Raw genomic sequence first — 17,230 nt, forward strand, 5'->3', positions numbered from 1 at the left:
TGGTACAGAGAAGGCACTTATAAAACAAATAGAAAATGTATGTATTAGTGAGTGAGAAAAGTTGAATAGCAGTATCAAAGATGTGAAGCAGTACATGATTGATTTCCAAATGCCAAGTGAATACAAACTGTCTTAGTTCTGTAAGTCTATACAAGACTGTATTGCCATTAGATTTGTGAATGAAAAAACGAACAGAAATCCAAACACCGCATGTTCTCACTCATAAGTGGGAGCAGAACAATGAGAACACATGGGCACAGGGAGGGGAACATCACACACCAGGGCCTGTTGGGGGGTGGGGGGCTAGGGGAGGGATAGCATTAGGAGAAATACCTGATGTAGATGGCAGGTTGATGGATGCAACAAACCACCATGGCACGTGTATACCTATGTAACAAACCTGCACATTCTGCACACGTACCCCAGAACTTAAAGTATAATTAAAAAAAAGAAAATGTAAAAATAATTTTTAAATCTATACTATGAAGTTGATCATTTTTCTATATACTAAAAGTTTATTCCCAACTTAATGGACTGAATATTAATGCTATAATTATACCTTATCAGTTGCTTGAACCTTATGATACATTGACTAGAAAAATGGCTCACAGATATATTCTTGGAATTTTAGAATAGAAACACATAAAACCTAACTTTTTATTCAAAATTGGGTTTGTTCTTAATCATCTAATCAGTCATTCATTTTCATTGAATATCTTTAATGTGTCAGATAGTTTGCATGGTATTTGGGATAAGTAGTGAAAGATATAGACAAAATAGACCAAAAAAAAAAAAAAAAAAGAGAAGACAGCAAAAAACTTCTCCTGATGGAGTTTAAATTCCAGTGGAAGACAAATAATACACAATAATACATTTATTGATAAGCAAATGAAATATTATGTTATATAGTGATGAATACTGTAAGAAATAAAGACAAATGGATGCAAAATGCAGCCACAGGTTTGTGACTTTGAATGCGTGGTCAGTGTATCCAATTGAGAAGGTGCTGTATGAGCAAAGACTTGAAGAAGCAAAGAGAGAGGCACGTAGAAATCTAGGGGAGATACTCTCCAGTCAGAGGGAAGCCAGAGCAAAGGTCCTAAGATAAAGTCATTGCTTACAATGTAAAACAGTAAGCAAAACTGACTCTGATATAATTCAATATGGTAAGTGAAAAAAAAAAGGACAGGACATACATGTTCTAAAGAGGAAAAAAATCACTTTTAGTTGGAAAAGTTATATTGGAAGTGCAGATCCCATCCTTTCCTTGCAGGATTGGTTGGGTTTTGGTAAATGAAGAATTTCTGATTTGGAACAAAAAACTCACATCAAATTTAATTTACATTGGAAGGATGATTACAGCTAAAGGTTAGTTAGCTGCTCCAATTAAAGGAATGAAGAAACTTAAATGCCCACATAAGGGGTTTAGACTTTGTTCCATGGGCAATGTAAATCAACTAACAGATACTGCAGAAAATTGCAGGGTGAAGACATGTTCTGGGAAGATGAAATTGAAGGCTTTGTGCAGATTAGTGTACAATAGCTGTAAATAACAGAATTTTAATACCAAGGTAATCAACCTGAAATACACTCTAATTACAATAACACTTGCAATTATTATCTTACAATTCGACCTTTTATTTTTTAACTTTTTATTTTTGATAAATAAAACTGCAGATATTGTAGAAAATTACAAGAACAGTATAATACATTTTAATATATCTTCTCCACCTAGATTCACCAATTAATAACATTTGCCACATTTACTTTATCTCTCTTCCTACATATAGGTAGGTAAAAAGAGCTGCACTACATATACACATACACCACGTATCTTTGGTAAACCACATGAGAGCACATTGCAGACATTGAAACTAAATTATTCAGTGTGAATCTCCTAAAAACAAGAATTTTTTGTGTAACAAGAATACATTTATCAAATTCAGGAAAATTCATAATTATAAAATGCCATTGCCTATGATATAGTCTATATTCAAATTTCAAAAATTGTCCCAGTACATACCCTTTACACCATATTTACCATCCAGGATTATGTACTGCATTTAACTGCCAATTCTCTGTAGTCTCCTTTAATCTGGTATGGTTCCTCAGCTTTTCTTTGTCTTTTATAACATTGACATTTTGAAGAGTAGAAGCTAGATGGTTTTATTTTTTATAGTTGTCCCTCAGTTTGAGTTGGCCTGACATTTCCTTATTTTTTTTCAGATGTTTATTTGTTTCTGGCTGTAACACTACGTAAATGATATTGTGCCCTCTTATTGCAGTACACCGGGAGTTGGGTGGGGGATGATGTCAATTTGTCCCATTATTGGTGATGTTAAATTTGGTCACTTCCTTAAAATGATGTCCATTTTTCCCCAGTGAGGAGGTACTGTGAGACAGTGTGAATATCCTGCCTCACCAGTCTTTCAACCAATAATTTTAATGTCTGTTGATAATTTTTGCCTGAATCCATAGTTATTGTGGTGGGTGAAAAATGGTCATTTCTAACTATATCATTCCCTTCATATTTACTGGTTGACATTCTGCTCTTAGGGAGAGCTTTCCCTTCTTGTTGGTTTATTTGTAACTAATATGAGCACATGGATTCATGCTGTATTCAGTTACTGCCATTATTCATTTTAACTCATCTTTTAAAACATACCACCGATAAATATTTCTTAATTCACAGAGAGAAAAACCAGGTTAACACCCTTCTTGCCTAGTTGAAAGAGAAAAAAAGCACATTCCAAGGATAGGCTCTAGCATGCTGTGAAGAGAATGTTACACTTTCTTCTAGCCTTTCATTTTATTTTGCACTTTGAATACTTTATTAACACAGAACAATGAAGTTCCAAGGACCTGTGAGACCTTAGTCTAACTGGGCTCTAATGATGGGTCCTAGCCAACAACCATATTTGCATTTTGATTGGCAGTAACTAGAAGTTAATTTGGTGCTTTGCCTAAAAACCTCTTTCCAAATGGCAAAATATGCTACTTTGGAGGTAATCTTTTGCCCAAATGTTTGGTCATACAGATTTAGCTGCTCCATTCAGGGACCATTTTTATTTTTATTATTACAATTTTGGGAGTTTATACCCTGACTTCCTAAAAAGGACTTTTGCAAGATCAAAACTGTTATTCTTACATACTAGTTTATACTTTCCCAAAACATTTTCTTCCTTAATGTGAATAGCAACTTGATTTGTAAATGTGTTGCCCCCGCTCCCACCCAAAAAAATATAACTGCGTTTAAATTGCACTGATGTATTGTAGAATTGAGTTGAGTATCTTTGTAGACTGAGCATAATTATCCTTCTGCCAGGAACAAATAAGTTATACTGTTCCAGAGAAATAAATATGCATATGAATTTATGTGGATGGATAGATTCTTATAAACTTTAGCTCTTTATAACACAATGAGAGAAAAAGAAATGTACTTGGTGAGGCTAATGAATAAACTGGAATCATTATAGTGTCTGTCATGCATTTTCCCCCACAAACTTGCATTTTACTGCATATAAATGAGGGGAAAACACTTCGAAAGACTTTTTATAATGAATGAACCAACTCTAGGATAAACTACACCAAAGTTAGCCATCTAAAATCTTCAGTTATACTTCTGGCAAAAATATATATATAGGCACACACACACACACAGAGAGAGAGAGATCAAATAGAGATACTGACTAAAAACTGCAAGTCAAGAGTTCAAATATACATATGAACTTTTACTTACTTTGTTAAAATCTTCACCTTTTCGAAGATTTCCAGCAGAAGATGTTTGCAAACAATAACACCAGGTATAGGCCAAGAAAAGAACATAGTTACCCATAGTATACTAGGTAATTGCAGCAAGATCAGTGGAAACCAAATGCATTTATTATTTGCAATGTAATTCAATATACTGAGAGATGGCACACACTTTATTTTAATTAGCTGTTTCTTTTAAGGGGTTGCTTGTTCCCACTGTCTTGATAAGAAAAAATTGTAGTCATTGCTCAAAATGCTTGTAGCAAATCTAGTTTTAAATTGAAACAATTTATTCCAAAGCAGTGTACTACTGCAGCAATAATCAATGTGTTTTCCCTTAGCCTGTACTGGAGCTTTCCAAGGACTATTGTTAATTGCCTGTAACTAAATGATTGCTGGGGCCCTTAACTGCAACTCTTTGGCACTTGTTCATTTGTTGTTTTTAACCAAATGCCAGTTTTCCTTAGGTTTGGCCTAGCAATTTTGCTTTTACAATTTTGAATATTCAGTCTCAGTCCCTTAAAGGGGGCAGAGTCTATCATTTTAACAAAATAACACAAAGGCTAAACAGATTTTAAAAGGTCTGCACTTTCTCCTTCGGTCCTCAGATGCTGAATTGTGCTGAAATGGAATCTTTTTATTTTTTAAATGCTGCCACTCCAGGCAACTTGAACTAGAGCTGAAAGGCAGATCCCATTTCAAAGGGAAAATGACATTTGCTGGGCCAACACCATTTACATTGTAAAGATAAAATACAGCAGTGGGCCCAAATGATTTCTCTTAACTGTGACAGAATTTAATCCTTAGTAATTTTGTATAACCCAAAGGATAAGCAATAATATGGTAGCGCATGTATTAATGAATCTGTCTGGCTTGGAGCAAAAGAATACAAAGGCTAAATCTAATGCACCATTTTCTTTGAGAGAGTTTACATATGCTATATAACCCAGTGTGACTTACTTAAATGGAAAAGGAAATTTAACTTGCATACATGTACAATGTGTAGGCATGTATATTACACTCCTGCATAGAAATAATGTAGTCACTGAGGAGCAGGCACTGTACACCATGGGGAAAGACACATTTCCATCTTGTTCCTGACCTCTTTATAAGGACATTATAAGAACACTATGCTTCTGCAATGTAATACTACAGAAGTCTCTGGGGGAAAGTCTGCCACGCTCTCAGGATCTCAGGATAAATTAGCTCCTTGTAAATTGTGTTTCTTTAGACTCGTTTTTGGTATTTCTATTATTAGTAAACGTCTATCTATGGCCCAGAAGAATTATTCTTGCTTATTGCTCATTCTCTAAGCATATATAACTTTTCATATGTTTGTACTCTAAAGGAGTTTTTCATGTGACACAAGACTGTTTCTGTAATAGCCAAGCTACATCAACCTGCTCTCTTTTTCTCATTATATTTTAAACAACACTATTGATTGTCTATGTAGAGTATTCTAAGAAATGTATATCATTTTTCAAATGGATCGTGACATCTAGCAATGAGAGTAACTCCTATTTGGGTAACTGCTTTGCTAAAAATAAGAAGGACTTATTTTCATACAATTTTTCTCTAATTTGCATGTATTCAATTTCTTAAAATTAAAAAAGTATACAGAGGCCAGTATTATAAATACCATCTGGAGAAAATGAGAGTTCTGTTTATTGGATTGATCAGATTATGTTTCAGGCAAAGGTTTTTTGTTATTTCCAAAGCTCTTTGGCTATATATGGGCACTTAAGACATGCCACAGGCCCAGCCCCTGTGTAGTGCCTCCAGATGCAAAGAATGTGCTTGGGGACACCATAAAAGAATCATTCTCTGCCTGGGCGCTTATCTAGCGCAGAGCAGCTTTCCCGACTCCCAGCTTTCTTCCCACACTTCTCCCCACATAGGCCTTTGGTTAGAACTTAAGTTTTTCTTAAAAAAAATCAACATGTTAAAGAATTGAAATATGATTAACATAATATAAAACATGGAGCTCTAAGTGTTTGGCTAAATGAGTTCCGACAAATGTAAACACTTGTGTATCCACACCGAAACCTATTTCCTTTACCCCAGACAGTTTCCTCTTGCTCCATTCCAATAAGTTTCCCTTCACTCATCACCAATGAATCCATTTCCTGATTTATGTTACTATGGATTATGTTGGTCTGTTCTTCAGCATAATTTAAATGGAATCATACAGTAGGTATTATTTTGTGTCTGATTTCCTTTTTCTAACATAATTTTGTAAGAGTCATGCATGTTTTGTGTATCAGTAGTTTATTACTGTTATCACAGAGTATATCCTGTCATATGAACATACAATTGCTTGTTCATCATTTCCTGTTAAGGGACATTTAAGTTGTCTCCATTTGTGACTGCTGTGAATAAATAAGACTATTCTGAGCATTCTCATCCAACTCTTCTTGCAGATATCCGCTTATATTTCTCTTGGAGAAATACCTAGGAGTGGAATTGCTATTGATATGGTAGATTTATATTTAATTTTATTAGAAATTACCCCAAAGTTTACAATGTGGTAATATCATTGGGTACTGTCACTAGCATTGTTTGGGAGTGGAAGCTAAGTGTTCTTGATTATTTTTCCGTTTCTTTTTTTGTACAAGAAATTTTTGAGTGGTAAATTCCTAGTGTTTAATATACTAAATTAGAAAATCTTAAAAGAGGCCATAGTTGAAATGCTTATTTCTCACATTATATCCAGCGTATTTTAAACCACGTCTTCCTGATTTATAAATCACCCTGTCGACATAAGTCAGAATTTTACACAGGCTTCTCTGTATGGTGGAGTTTATTATCTTGAGTGAACAAGACCCAATGTATCCCCACAGGATTAGCCGCTCACCCTTTCTGTTCATATAGTAGGGGGAAAACATTATACTGAAGAGCTTTTTGTATTTTGTTCCTGGTATTTTTGTAGTACTGTCTTGTGTGGTTCCTCACAATGTTAATCAGATAAGCTGCTGGAGGTATTTTGTAGTGTTTCACACTTCATATTAATTTACTTAGATTCTAAAAGATTTGATCTCACTTTATTTTTTATTTCTTAAATGCATACGGTTCAATCATTTTAAATAATATTTTCTTCAATTTCCCATTTAATTTTAAAAATTACAGAAAAATACACTTGATTAAACAGTAGTTAATGTGTTATTTATTAAACTGTAGAATTAGAAATCAAGGGCCAGGTAATAGGAAATATGAATGAGGATTTTGTTTTGTTTTCTTTTTTGTTTTTTGAGACAGAGTCTTGCTCTGTTGCCCAGGCTGGAGTGCAGTGGTGCGATCTCAGCTCACTGCAACCTCCACCTCCTGAGTTCAAGCGATTCTCCTGTCTCAGCCTCCCCAGTAGCTGGGACTACAGGCACCTGCCATCATGCCCCGCTAATCTTTGTATTTTTAGTAGAGACAGAGTTTTGCCATGTTGGCCAGGCTTGTTTCAAACTCCTGACTTCAGGTGATCTGCCGGCCTTGGCCTCCCAAAGTGCTGGGATTACATGTGTGCCCAGCCTGAGGATTTTTTTTTCTGTAATTATTATAGGAAAAGTGACATCACATGCAAACACACACATATACAATGTTCTTGTGAGAAAATGATGGCCATGCTTTTCAGATTGTTTGTCACTCAAACTACACCAGTTTGTCACTCAAACTACACCAGTCCCATCATGATTTCACCCCATCTGTGAGAACTCAGGACTGATCTTATAACCTGAGGGTATTTGTTACCGGCAAAACCATGGATTATTTTAAAGTTGTCAGTCTAAGCTTACTTACATTGACTGTGTTATGAAATTAGATAACTTACTGGTGGATTCTGAATTACAGAATCAAGCACAACATTATTTTACAGCTTTAATTTCAGAAATGTTTGTATTTAATTGTAATTAAGGAAATTAGTACTTTTCAAGATAGTTGTCAACTGCAGGGAACAATGGCTACCCATCAGTGACAACATTTGGGCTATGATGATTAGGACAACACTTAAAGTGAGTTTCAAAAATCTGTGCATGATGGCTTACTATTTAAATACCGGTATCCTTATTTTTGTTACAACGTCCATAGTTCTAAAGAAGGAAAAAATAACAAAATATTTTATCTCCAAGTTTTCCTGATAAGTCTTGATCTAAGGTAGATATTCAACAGAAAAAGGAGGATTTGTATACAGTGAGTGTCAAGAAAATTCCTTTTTTGGATAGAATGTAGTAACATGCCTGGTAAAAGGGGAAGCAAAAATTTTAAAAAGTAAATGGTTGAATGAAAATAAAACACCGCCAACATATTCATATACTATCCCATCCACTAGGAGGCCTACTTCTTACACCCAGAAAGCATTCAGCCTCCAAGATTATGGTAGACCACCTTGGTATCACTCTATTCAGGAAGATACAACACAGGAGCCATTGCTCCTGGCAGGAGTCAGCAGACAGCATTCATTAGATAGTCTTCCCAACATTCTATGCAACAATCCACAGTGCTCTCCTGGAACTGTGTTGTTTGACCTCTCACCTTTCTTTGGCTCCCAACCCACAGGTGACAGCTCAAATGAGAGGGATCAAGATTCTCATTGGGAAAGGCCAAAAGTCATGCTAGCTTAAAAGCTTCATATCCACAGGAATCAGTATTTATTTTATCAACCTCATAAGCATAGCTTCCGGGATCTCCACAAGGGATACATTTATATAAGAGAGTTATGGCACTCTGGTGAACCCATTATTATAGTTTGCAATCGGATATTTACAGTTCTCTTAGTCCAAATGCAAGCTACCAACCAAGGTTCATTTTTACCACAAGCAATGTTGCTTAGCAACATAGTTATCACATACCACCTTATCTAGTTACCAAGGAAACAGAGCTAGAAAGTTATGGAAAGGTCAAATTCTCATGCAAAAGGGAAAGGGGTTGTTGTTAACCCATTACCCACATCTCATCTCATGCAGGAAAATGTGAAATCAAATTGAATTTAATTTGTGATTTTGGATGTGAATACTATATAATTCCCCATTGTGGTTTTTTTCTTTCTAGAGCTAATGTACACAGTGGAACTTGCTGGAGGGCTTGGTGCTATTCTCTTGCTGCTTGTATGTTTGGTGACCATCTACAAGTGTTACAAGATAGAAATCATGCTCTTCTACAGGAATCATTTTGGAGCTGAAGAGCTGGATGGAGGTAGGATGTTACCTCTTTTATTGTTCTTTCTGAATATTGTAGTTTCTTTCTTGTCTTTGTTTTATTAAGGGGAAAAAAGTCACCTGCATAATCAATAGCAGCAGCTCGTATATTCTTTCAATGCTCAGTTCGTAAATTTCTCTTTTGTAAGGAAATGTATGTGTGATGCCTTAGAGCCAATACTGTAGGTATTTTCCTCTGAAAGTTGTAAAGCAACACCTACCCATTTTAGAATTGTATTCCAAACAGCACTTACAAATTACAAACAGTGATTGCAATGCCATCCGAGCGTTCATTTTCTCTCACCTTGTAATCAGGACTGAAAGGCCAGTTTTACTTTTTTTTTAAGTAAGGGGTGTCTCTTTTAATTGTGTTTTCTAGCCCAGTAGTTTGAAGTGAATCTCAATTTGTTCCTGTTTAGACTGATCCGTTATAATAAACTGTACTGAGTATTTTAAATTCATCCAGCAGTCTTTTCAATCTTGTTTATTTAGCTATATTTAGATAGGTGAATTTTTATTCCGAGTTTGGACCAACAGAAAAATGTGCAAGCACATTGATTTCATAGTAATGCATCTCATATTTTTACTGTAAGTAGACAAATAAATATTGTTTTGTGGAAATCATAATTAATATTTGCTTCTGGTCACCAATGAATACGTGTGCAATCTAAGAGGAAAGTGGAGTCCTTAAAATTCAGCTCCCTAAACTGCACATTAGACTTAGTTTATTTTCCTTTTTGGTCATTTTTTAAAAACATAAGATAAACCAGCAATGTGGGAAGCATATGCAAACTGACAATGAACAGTACAGATGACAAAGGTTTCTTCGTCCTTTTTTTTTTTTTTTTGAGGTGGAGTTTCACTCTTGTTGCCCAAGCCGGAGTGCAATGGCACGATCTGAGCTCACTGCAACCTCTACCTCCTGGGTTCAGGCGATTCTCCTGCCTCAACCTCCCAAGTAGCTGGGATTACAGGTGCCCACCATCACGCCCAGCTAATTTTTTGTAGTTTTAGTACAGACAAGGCTTCACCTTCACCAAGTTGGTCAGGCTGGTCTTGAACCCCTGACCTCAGGTGATCCACCCGTCTCGGCCTCCCAAAGTGCTGAGATTACAGGCATGAGCCACCGCACCCGGTCTCATCATATTTATATACGGTTTTTTTTTCAGTGCTTTTCAGTTTTGCAGTAAATGGTAGCAAGGAAAATGAGGCAATTGCCTATGTTGCCACATTTCCAGGGTCCTCTGGAATAATAAATCCACAAGCAAAACTGTAGTTTTGCAGGTTTGTAAAGAGAAGTGGTTTATTCAGAATGCCTAACACACCTCTTGGTTTACCCTTCTCTCCTTCCCATTAGGGTGAAGGCTGAGCTGCAGCAAAACCATTTTTTTTCTTAAGTTTTAAATTACCGGTTTGCCTATTTGTTTCTAACTTTCTTGCCTATTGATACAAATTATTCTTATTACTTTTATTGCTGCTGCTGCTTTGAAGAAATATAAGGACTTTGCCATTGTCGGAACTACTGTTGAATGAGTACCAAGCATAGTGCTAGGCATTCTTAAAGTCATTCTTGCTAAGCCTCACAAACATCCTGAGGTCAATATTATAATCTCCATTGTACTGATGAGGCAGCTGAGACTTTCAGAGGTTAAATAACTTAAGAAGATAACACAAATACTATAAGTGGCCGAGATGGGATTTGAAAATAAGTCTATTCCCAAAGCCTTTATCTTATCGGACACTTTCTATTATTTTTTTTTTTAATTTAGTATGTTCAGTATAATCTAAAGACCTGCTGTTGTTTGCACGATGAGCACAGTGCATCGTATTTCAAAAAGCATATTACCAAAACAATCTCCCCTCTTCTATTAACCCTGTGTTGAATATGTTTATTTTGTGTTCTGAATGATATGAATGATGTTACCAAACCATCAGTTTCTAGGGTAGTAATCTGTCATTTTCTGAATGTAGAAAATTCTGGAATAGAATGAAAACGAATTAATCATATGCAGTTGAACTTTCAATGATTCGAAGTTTCTTTTAGTGGGTCCTGCTAGTTGTAAACACTTAAGTGACTGACTTGGGTAGCCTTACCAGATTTCATTGCTATTCTGAAGCTGCTGGGTTCTCAGTTTTTTTTAAAATGTCTTAAGTAAGAAAACAAAGCAGACAAACACTAACAAACAATATTCTAACAGATGAGAAGGTTCTCTCGGAAAGCCAATTTAGTTAATAAACGCTTTAGCAATTCTTAGAACTCTGTCTCTGGGGCCATCTTCAGCACAATCGAGGGTCTATTAGGATTTTTCTTGAAATGCCACTGAAAATGCATTAGGCCCAAAGAAAACCAAGATAACAAAGTTAATTGTCATCTGGAAAATGTTAATGTACAAGTTATTCCCCTAAAAAGGGGGCGGGGAGGGGGAAAAGCAAAGACTGTCAAGGCAGTGATTGTTCAAATGGTTTTATGGGAAGACATTATCACTAGAACCGCAATCACATGTTCAGCCTCCCTATATTAAAGCAGACCCGTTCCTGCTGAAATGGTGGTCAGGGGCCCACTCTTAACGCCTATCTCCTGCTGCATCATAGCTAACCTCTAGAACTTCCAGAAACACTGTTTTATCAGAACCATACAGCAGTACTAATAATTATATAGCAAGTTTAAAATCTATGTCTTAACAAAAGTTAAATGTGCATAAATGCAACTTTCTTTCATTCTCTAGTGCTCTAAAAGCATTCAACTTGGCTCTCAGGTTCCCATTTCTACTGAGAAAAAACTCATAACCTTGCTTCTCCAAGATTACTCAGTCACTTCTGGTTTGGAATTCAGCTTCTTGTGGGTTAACACTCAGTTGAAAATTGGAATATTCCATTTCCCTTCTTCTCTTTTACTCTTGTTTAAACCTGTTTCTAGGGAACTCATATATAGCTTTCCGGTAAAGGAGAAAGTCACCTAGTGCATATGCCATCCCTTCCTCACTTGAGATACTACCACCTGGTCTTTGGACATGTTAAGCACTGACTCCTGAAGGCTTAGATCCTTGTCATGGCCTCCAGTCACAAGTTTCACACACTTGCCCAGATGTTTCTCCCTTGGGAATTTCAGACAGTCTTACCTGTGTTTCTAGTCCCATAAGCTCTGCTACACACATACCCACCTTCCCATTAAAAAACAAAAAAGAGTAATCATCTTCTTTATCCTTTGCATCTTTAATATACGGTTTTCACATTGAGTGCAAGGTTGCTCTCTGAAGTTTACAGTTTCCCAAGATTTTCCCTGGGAAACTTGACACAAATCCTCGCCCTTCTCAGATTCTGCTCAAACCATATGAAGTTCTGTTATCCTCTTCTCCTCTCTGGGGCCCTGAGAGCCCCTTCTCAGAAACCCATGCAGGCTCTAAACCTTAGGCACAGCCCCTTAGAGCCTCCTATACATGCTTTTATGGTCAAAGAATTATCCACTCTTCCAATACTGAAAAACTTCTCTGACGTCATCAAATCCCCATGCTTCCTAGCTCTGCAAACTTTTTCCTCTTCCAAATAAGACATGGCTATTCAACAAAACCCAAGGCTTTGTAAATTCTTGTCTTGGCTTTTAAAAAGTGTGATTTAGAGTCAAACCAGAGCAATGCCTTCTTTATTCATGGCTATCATATTTACCTTCCCTGAGAGGGTAATTCATAAAATACTTTTGTAAGTAAGGTAAGGCAAAAAGTGTGAAAAATAACCAGGGGAAAATGTTTAGTAATATCCTACTATAGCAATATGATAATAATAGATTCAATGGCCACTTATTGAATAACAAGTGATGTGTTGACTACTTTATCAGTAATCAGAGAATCACATAATTAGAAAGACAGAATTTAAGCTCCGGTCTAAATGACTCTAAATTCCAAGATTTACAGCCATTTATCAGACTTGCAGATGGAGCTTCTGGCCTCAGGGACACATTCACTCCATTCCTTTGGAGTCATTACAAAAGGCATTATCTGGGTATATCAGTTCTTTATCAGAAGAATTATGATATAGAAGGATTCTAATATTTTCTCAAGATAGAACATATTGATGCTTTTCTCTCTCAGTTCGTTTGCATCACTCCTTGTTCCCCTCTACATAACCTTACATTTTACTGTCTCTCCTGGTCAGTCCTTAGCATTTCTAATTCCACAACACTCCCCGCCTATACTCATTCTTTGTCATCCTCCATTTTACACCTCAGTTCCTTGTATCACCCTCTACCTCATTGGCCCACACTTTCTCCTCATGTGCCATTTCTAATTGCTCATCAATATCAGTCAATTGCATCTCTCAAAAACAGATATTTTCCTTACCCTTAATTGCAACCGCTCTGTCCAAGCCTCCTACACCACCCTCTTGCTTTCATTCTCTACTTCTCTATCTTATCCTTCACATTCTAACAGAATTATCTAAGTACAAATTTACTGTTCTCTTTTTTAAAATGCCTCCATTTTTCCTGCCAGAACAAGTCTAGACTTAGGTCAGAAAGCAACTGCCATCAAATGGTGAGCCACCTTACTTTTGTGGCATTGCCACCCCCATGGGATTTCAACGTGCAGAGTTCTAGTTAGAATAAGATGTTAGTCTTTGGAATAACACAACTGTTGAGAATGAACCTAAGACAATGTAATCATGCATAATTCTTTGAGTTTTTTGGGGAAAATGAAGTAACCAAAATGGCTAAGGGGAGGAGAAGATTAGCTATCCCCCTACCACTTTGATTCCACAATAAAAGGAAAGAAAGTTTGGACAAATTCAGCCACAAAAATATTTATTAGCAGACAGCCTTATCACTCAACTTATAAATCAGAAGTTCCAATTCTGTTGTATATGTGTGTGTTTGTGTGCATATATGAATCTGCATGTGTGCATACTTTTCAGAAACCTTGCAAGAAATTTTCTCCCAAGGCAAATATGGCAATACTTCAGTGGTAGGATTGAACTCACCTTCTGTTGACATCCAAGAATAGTCTTCATCAAGACCATTTTGGAATTAAGCCTAGAAGACCTCCAAGGGGGCAGACCACTGGCCCTGCTAGATTTTTGTGGGGGTAGGGATGTGTTTCTAAATTGTGTGAAGTAATTCATATGTCTTGATTAACACTGATTTTACCATGGAGATACCATTTCCAAGACCCATTGTACATAGTAAAAAGCCACTGTCTTTAGCAATGAAACCTGATTTCTAGTATCCATTGTGTTAATTGATGAAGCATCTACTTTTGATCAGAAATATAGTTTAAGTGGCCGGGCGCGGTGGCTCAAGCCTGTAATCCCAGCACTTTGGGAGGCCGAGACGGGCGGATCACGAGGTCAGGAGATCGAGACCATCCTGGCTAACACGGTGAAACCTCGTCTCTACTAAAAATACAAAAAACTAGCCGGGCGAGGTGGCGGGCGCCTGTAGTCCCAGCTACTCAGGAGGCAGAGGCAGGAGAATGGCGTGAACCCGGGGGGGCAGAGCTTGCAGTGAGCTGAGATCCGGCCACTGTACTCCAGCCTGGGCGACAGAGCAAGACTCCGCCTCAAAAAAAAAAAAAAAAAAAAAGAAATATAGTTTAAGTGCTTGTAGTGACTGCCTCTGGAGTGTTGCCTTATTTTAGTTAAATGCTTGCTGACCATCCTAATAAAGGCAAGCTACTGTCTTTAGAGTAGAACTCATACTAACAAAGTACTACCACCATTTGTGCTGGAAAGATTTTTAAAAACAATACAGTCATCACAACAGTATCAGACTCCTTTGCTCCTCCATGTCTCTGAATGGAATGTCCCTTCAAGTTTTGTTTAAAGTTTATAATCCTACTTTATATATATTTTTTAAGAGTGCAAAATGGTTTTTGTTGTTGTTTTCGTTTTTTTTTCATTCTCTGACTATGAAGTATGTGGGGCATGCTTACTCATAATGACGGCAGGGCAAGCTTATAAGAGCACTGTGATCACTAACACGAATCCTATTTTAAAGATGAAGAAAGAGATTTCCTAGTCCTACGTTGGGAGTTATTACAGGCATTGAACAAAATTAGTTAGAGCAATTTTTTATAATCTCCACCTCCATCTCAGAAAATGTGAACATCTGTTCCATTTCAGGCATATTAAGCACATTGGCATCTATGAAATCTTAGGCCATAGAATTTCTTTTTCTCTCTCTTTCAATTACAAGGTCACTCACTGTTCATAGGTTCAGGATTTATTGTCCTCATGTCCATCAGTGAAACATATTACCTCTGTAAATCATTTAAAAACCTTATAGGGACTTTTTGGTATTTTTTTTTTTTGTCCGTGGGGGGTATGGTGGTACATTTATACACAGGAATAATCTTTACAAGCTAGAACAAGTTTTTGGATCCCAGAAGCAGAGATGTAGAGTTGTTCTGGGTGCATGATTTGCCTCAAATCATTAACTGTTAAATGGTAGGAACCAAGGCTTCTTATCCCAAATCTGCGCTCCCTTTGCTATTCTGCTACTGCTTATCCCCTTAAGACTTCTGAATCTATGTTGCCTGCTGCCCTCTTAGGGATACAAGATAAGGAAATAAATATCTACAGAATGACTCCTTTGGACCAGGCATTTTGCTATATGATGGGGTCTCATTTAATTTTAGACATCTTCAGGGAGGTGCCGTTTTATAGATCAGGAAATATAGTCCCAAATGAGTTATATAAAAAGTTATGGCAATCAAGATTTGAGCTAAGCTCCTGGGTTTTTTTTCATTACATTATACCACAGATATGTTAACTAGTATCAAATTTAAGTGTTTCAGAACTTATAGATTCAGATAATCCAGAAAAGTACCAAATGGCACAACATGTGAATTAGAACAGTACTGTAAATATTTCAAAGTGTACCAGTCAAGCAAATTTATTTTACAACAATTGCCAGAGGTTGTCATAGCAGAATTGAAATGAAAAGCAAAATTTATTAAGACAATGACATTCAATAGTCATAAAATCAAAACATTATGATTTTATATATCTCATGTTTATTCATTCAAAGATATATGATCTATCTCTGAAGAGAATTTTATTTGAAAAATCGTATCTTGAAAAATTGAGAAAGCATATGATGACAAATCTGAGACATAAGAAATGTGGCTTACTTTTTGAAAACTATAATTTATTCAATTTTTATCAATGTGAATTTTTAATTATCACAGTTTTCTGTGATAATATGCCACAGTTAAACATACAAAATCAACTTCTACGATTAAAAAAAGATGAAATATACAATTTATCTTTGAACCCTCCTCCAGTTTCATTTTAGGAATCCGTTTACTGAATGATGGCCTCTGCCACTAGTCAATTTCACTTATGTGATTCATATATACTTGAGAACAAAAAATTAAAAAAGGAATGGCCAGCTGCCAAAAACATTTGACAACTGTTCAATAAGTGTTTAGATGTTAAAAACTCCCCTAAACTGGATGTCATACTTAAAACATTTCTATTGTCAGTAAATCTTTTTTCTAGCCAAATCCAATACAGCCACTACCTTCATCTTGAAAAAGGAGTCTTCAACCTACATTTTCTTAAAAGCTGTGTTATTCAAAAATAATCCTGCAGATTCCTTGCTTCCTCGATCCTTTTAAAGAACATTGAGAGTATTATCCTCTCATATGTTAAAGAGAAAGGTACATTTATCTATCACCTTTCCAAACCCGCTTTTCATTCCCGAACATAATTCCATTTTTTCCTTCCTCATCAAGATTTCTTAACATTTTAAATTCATGTTTTTATTTGTTAACGCCACAGAGTCCAAACTTCCTTCTTTCCTCTCGAAAATGTTTTTATAAAACATCAAAGTTTTTAGTTAATTAAATTTAAGAAGAAATATCTGCTGGACCTGTTGATTGACTTCAAGTAACCAAACAACTAGTTGAATGATTGGATCTTTGGTTTTTTTGGTTTGTTTTTTGTTTTAGTTTTCCGGTGGAGCATATCTGCCAGCATCTTTTGAAAGTCATAAGAAAGAGTAACTTAATGACTATATTTGAGATTATAAAGAATTACTACAAAGAGTGTGTATACCAGCTGTTTTTCATCTCTGCTGTGAACACAATTATAGTTGATGGCTTAAATTACAGAGGATTTTGAGAATTAAGCTCAGAATAAGAAATAGATTCTTGTAGCAACCTATAAGTACTTTTAAGCTGTTTATAAATGAAAGTTGAATTTAAATTATCCTAGCCCTGTCCTATAAAAATATTAGCATAATTTTGTTTTTCATGGTTATAAAATGTCAGCTTTTCACAGTTTCAATAGTCACGTGAAGTTCATAC

At 36.1% G+C, this 17,230-nt stretch overlaps 1 protein-coding gene across 1 annotated transcript in view; it reads left to right on the plus strand.

Moving 5' to 3' along the window:
• IL1RAPL1 (interleukin 1 receptor accessory protein like 1) overlaps positions 1-17,230 on the plus strand; it is a 717,019-nt gene that overhangs the window by 693,199 nt on the left and 6,590 nt on the right. The window contains exon 7 of the mRNA XM_030934238.1: positions 8,788-8,931. Within this exon, the coding sequence (XP_030790098.1) occupies positions 8,788-8,931 (144 nt within the window). The remainder of the gene's footprint in view (positions 1-8,787; positions 8,932-17,230) is intronic.

Source organism: Rhinopithecus roxellana, chromosome 7, assembly GCF_007565055.1.
Source record: "Rhinopithecus roxellana isolate Shanxi Qingling chromosome 7, ASM756505v1, whole genome shotgun sequence".
Classification (NCBI taxonomy): Eukaryota; Metazoa; Chordata; class Mammalia; order Primates; family Cercopithecidae; genus Rhinopithecus; species Rhinopithecus roxellana.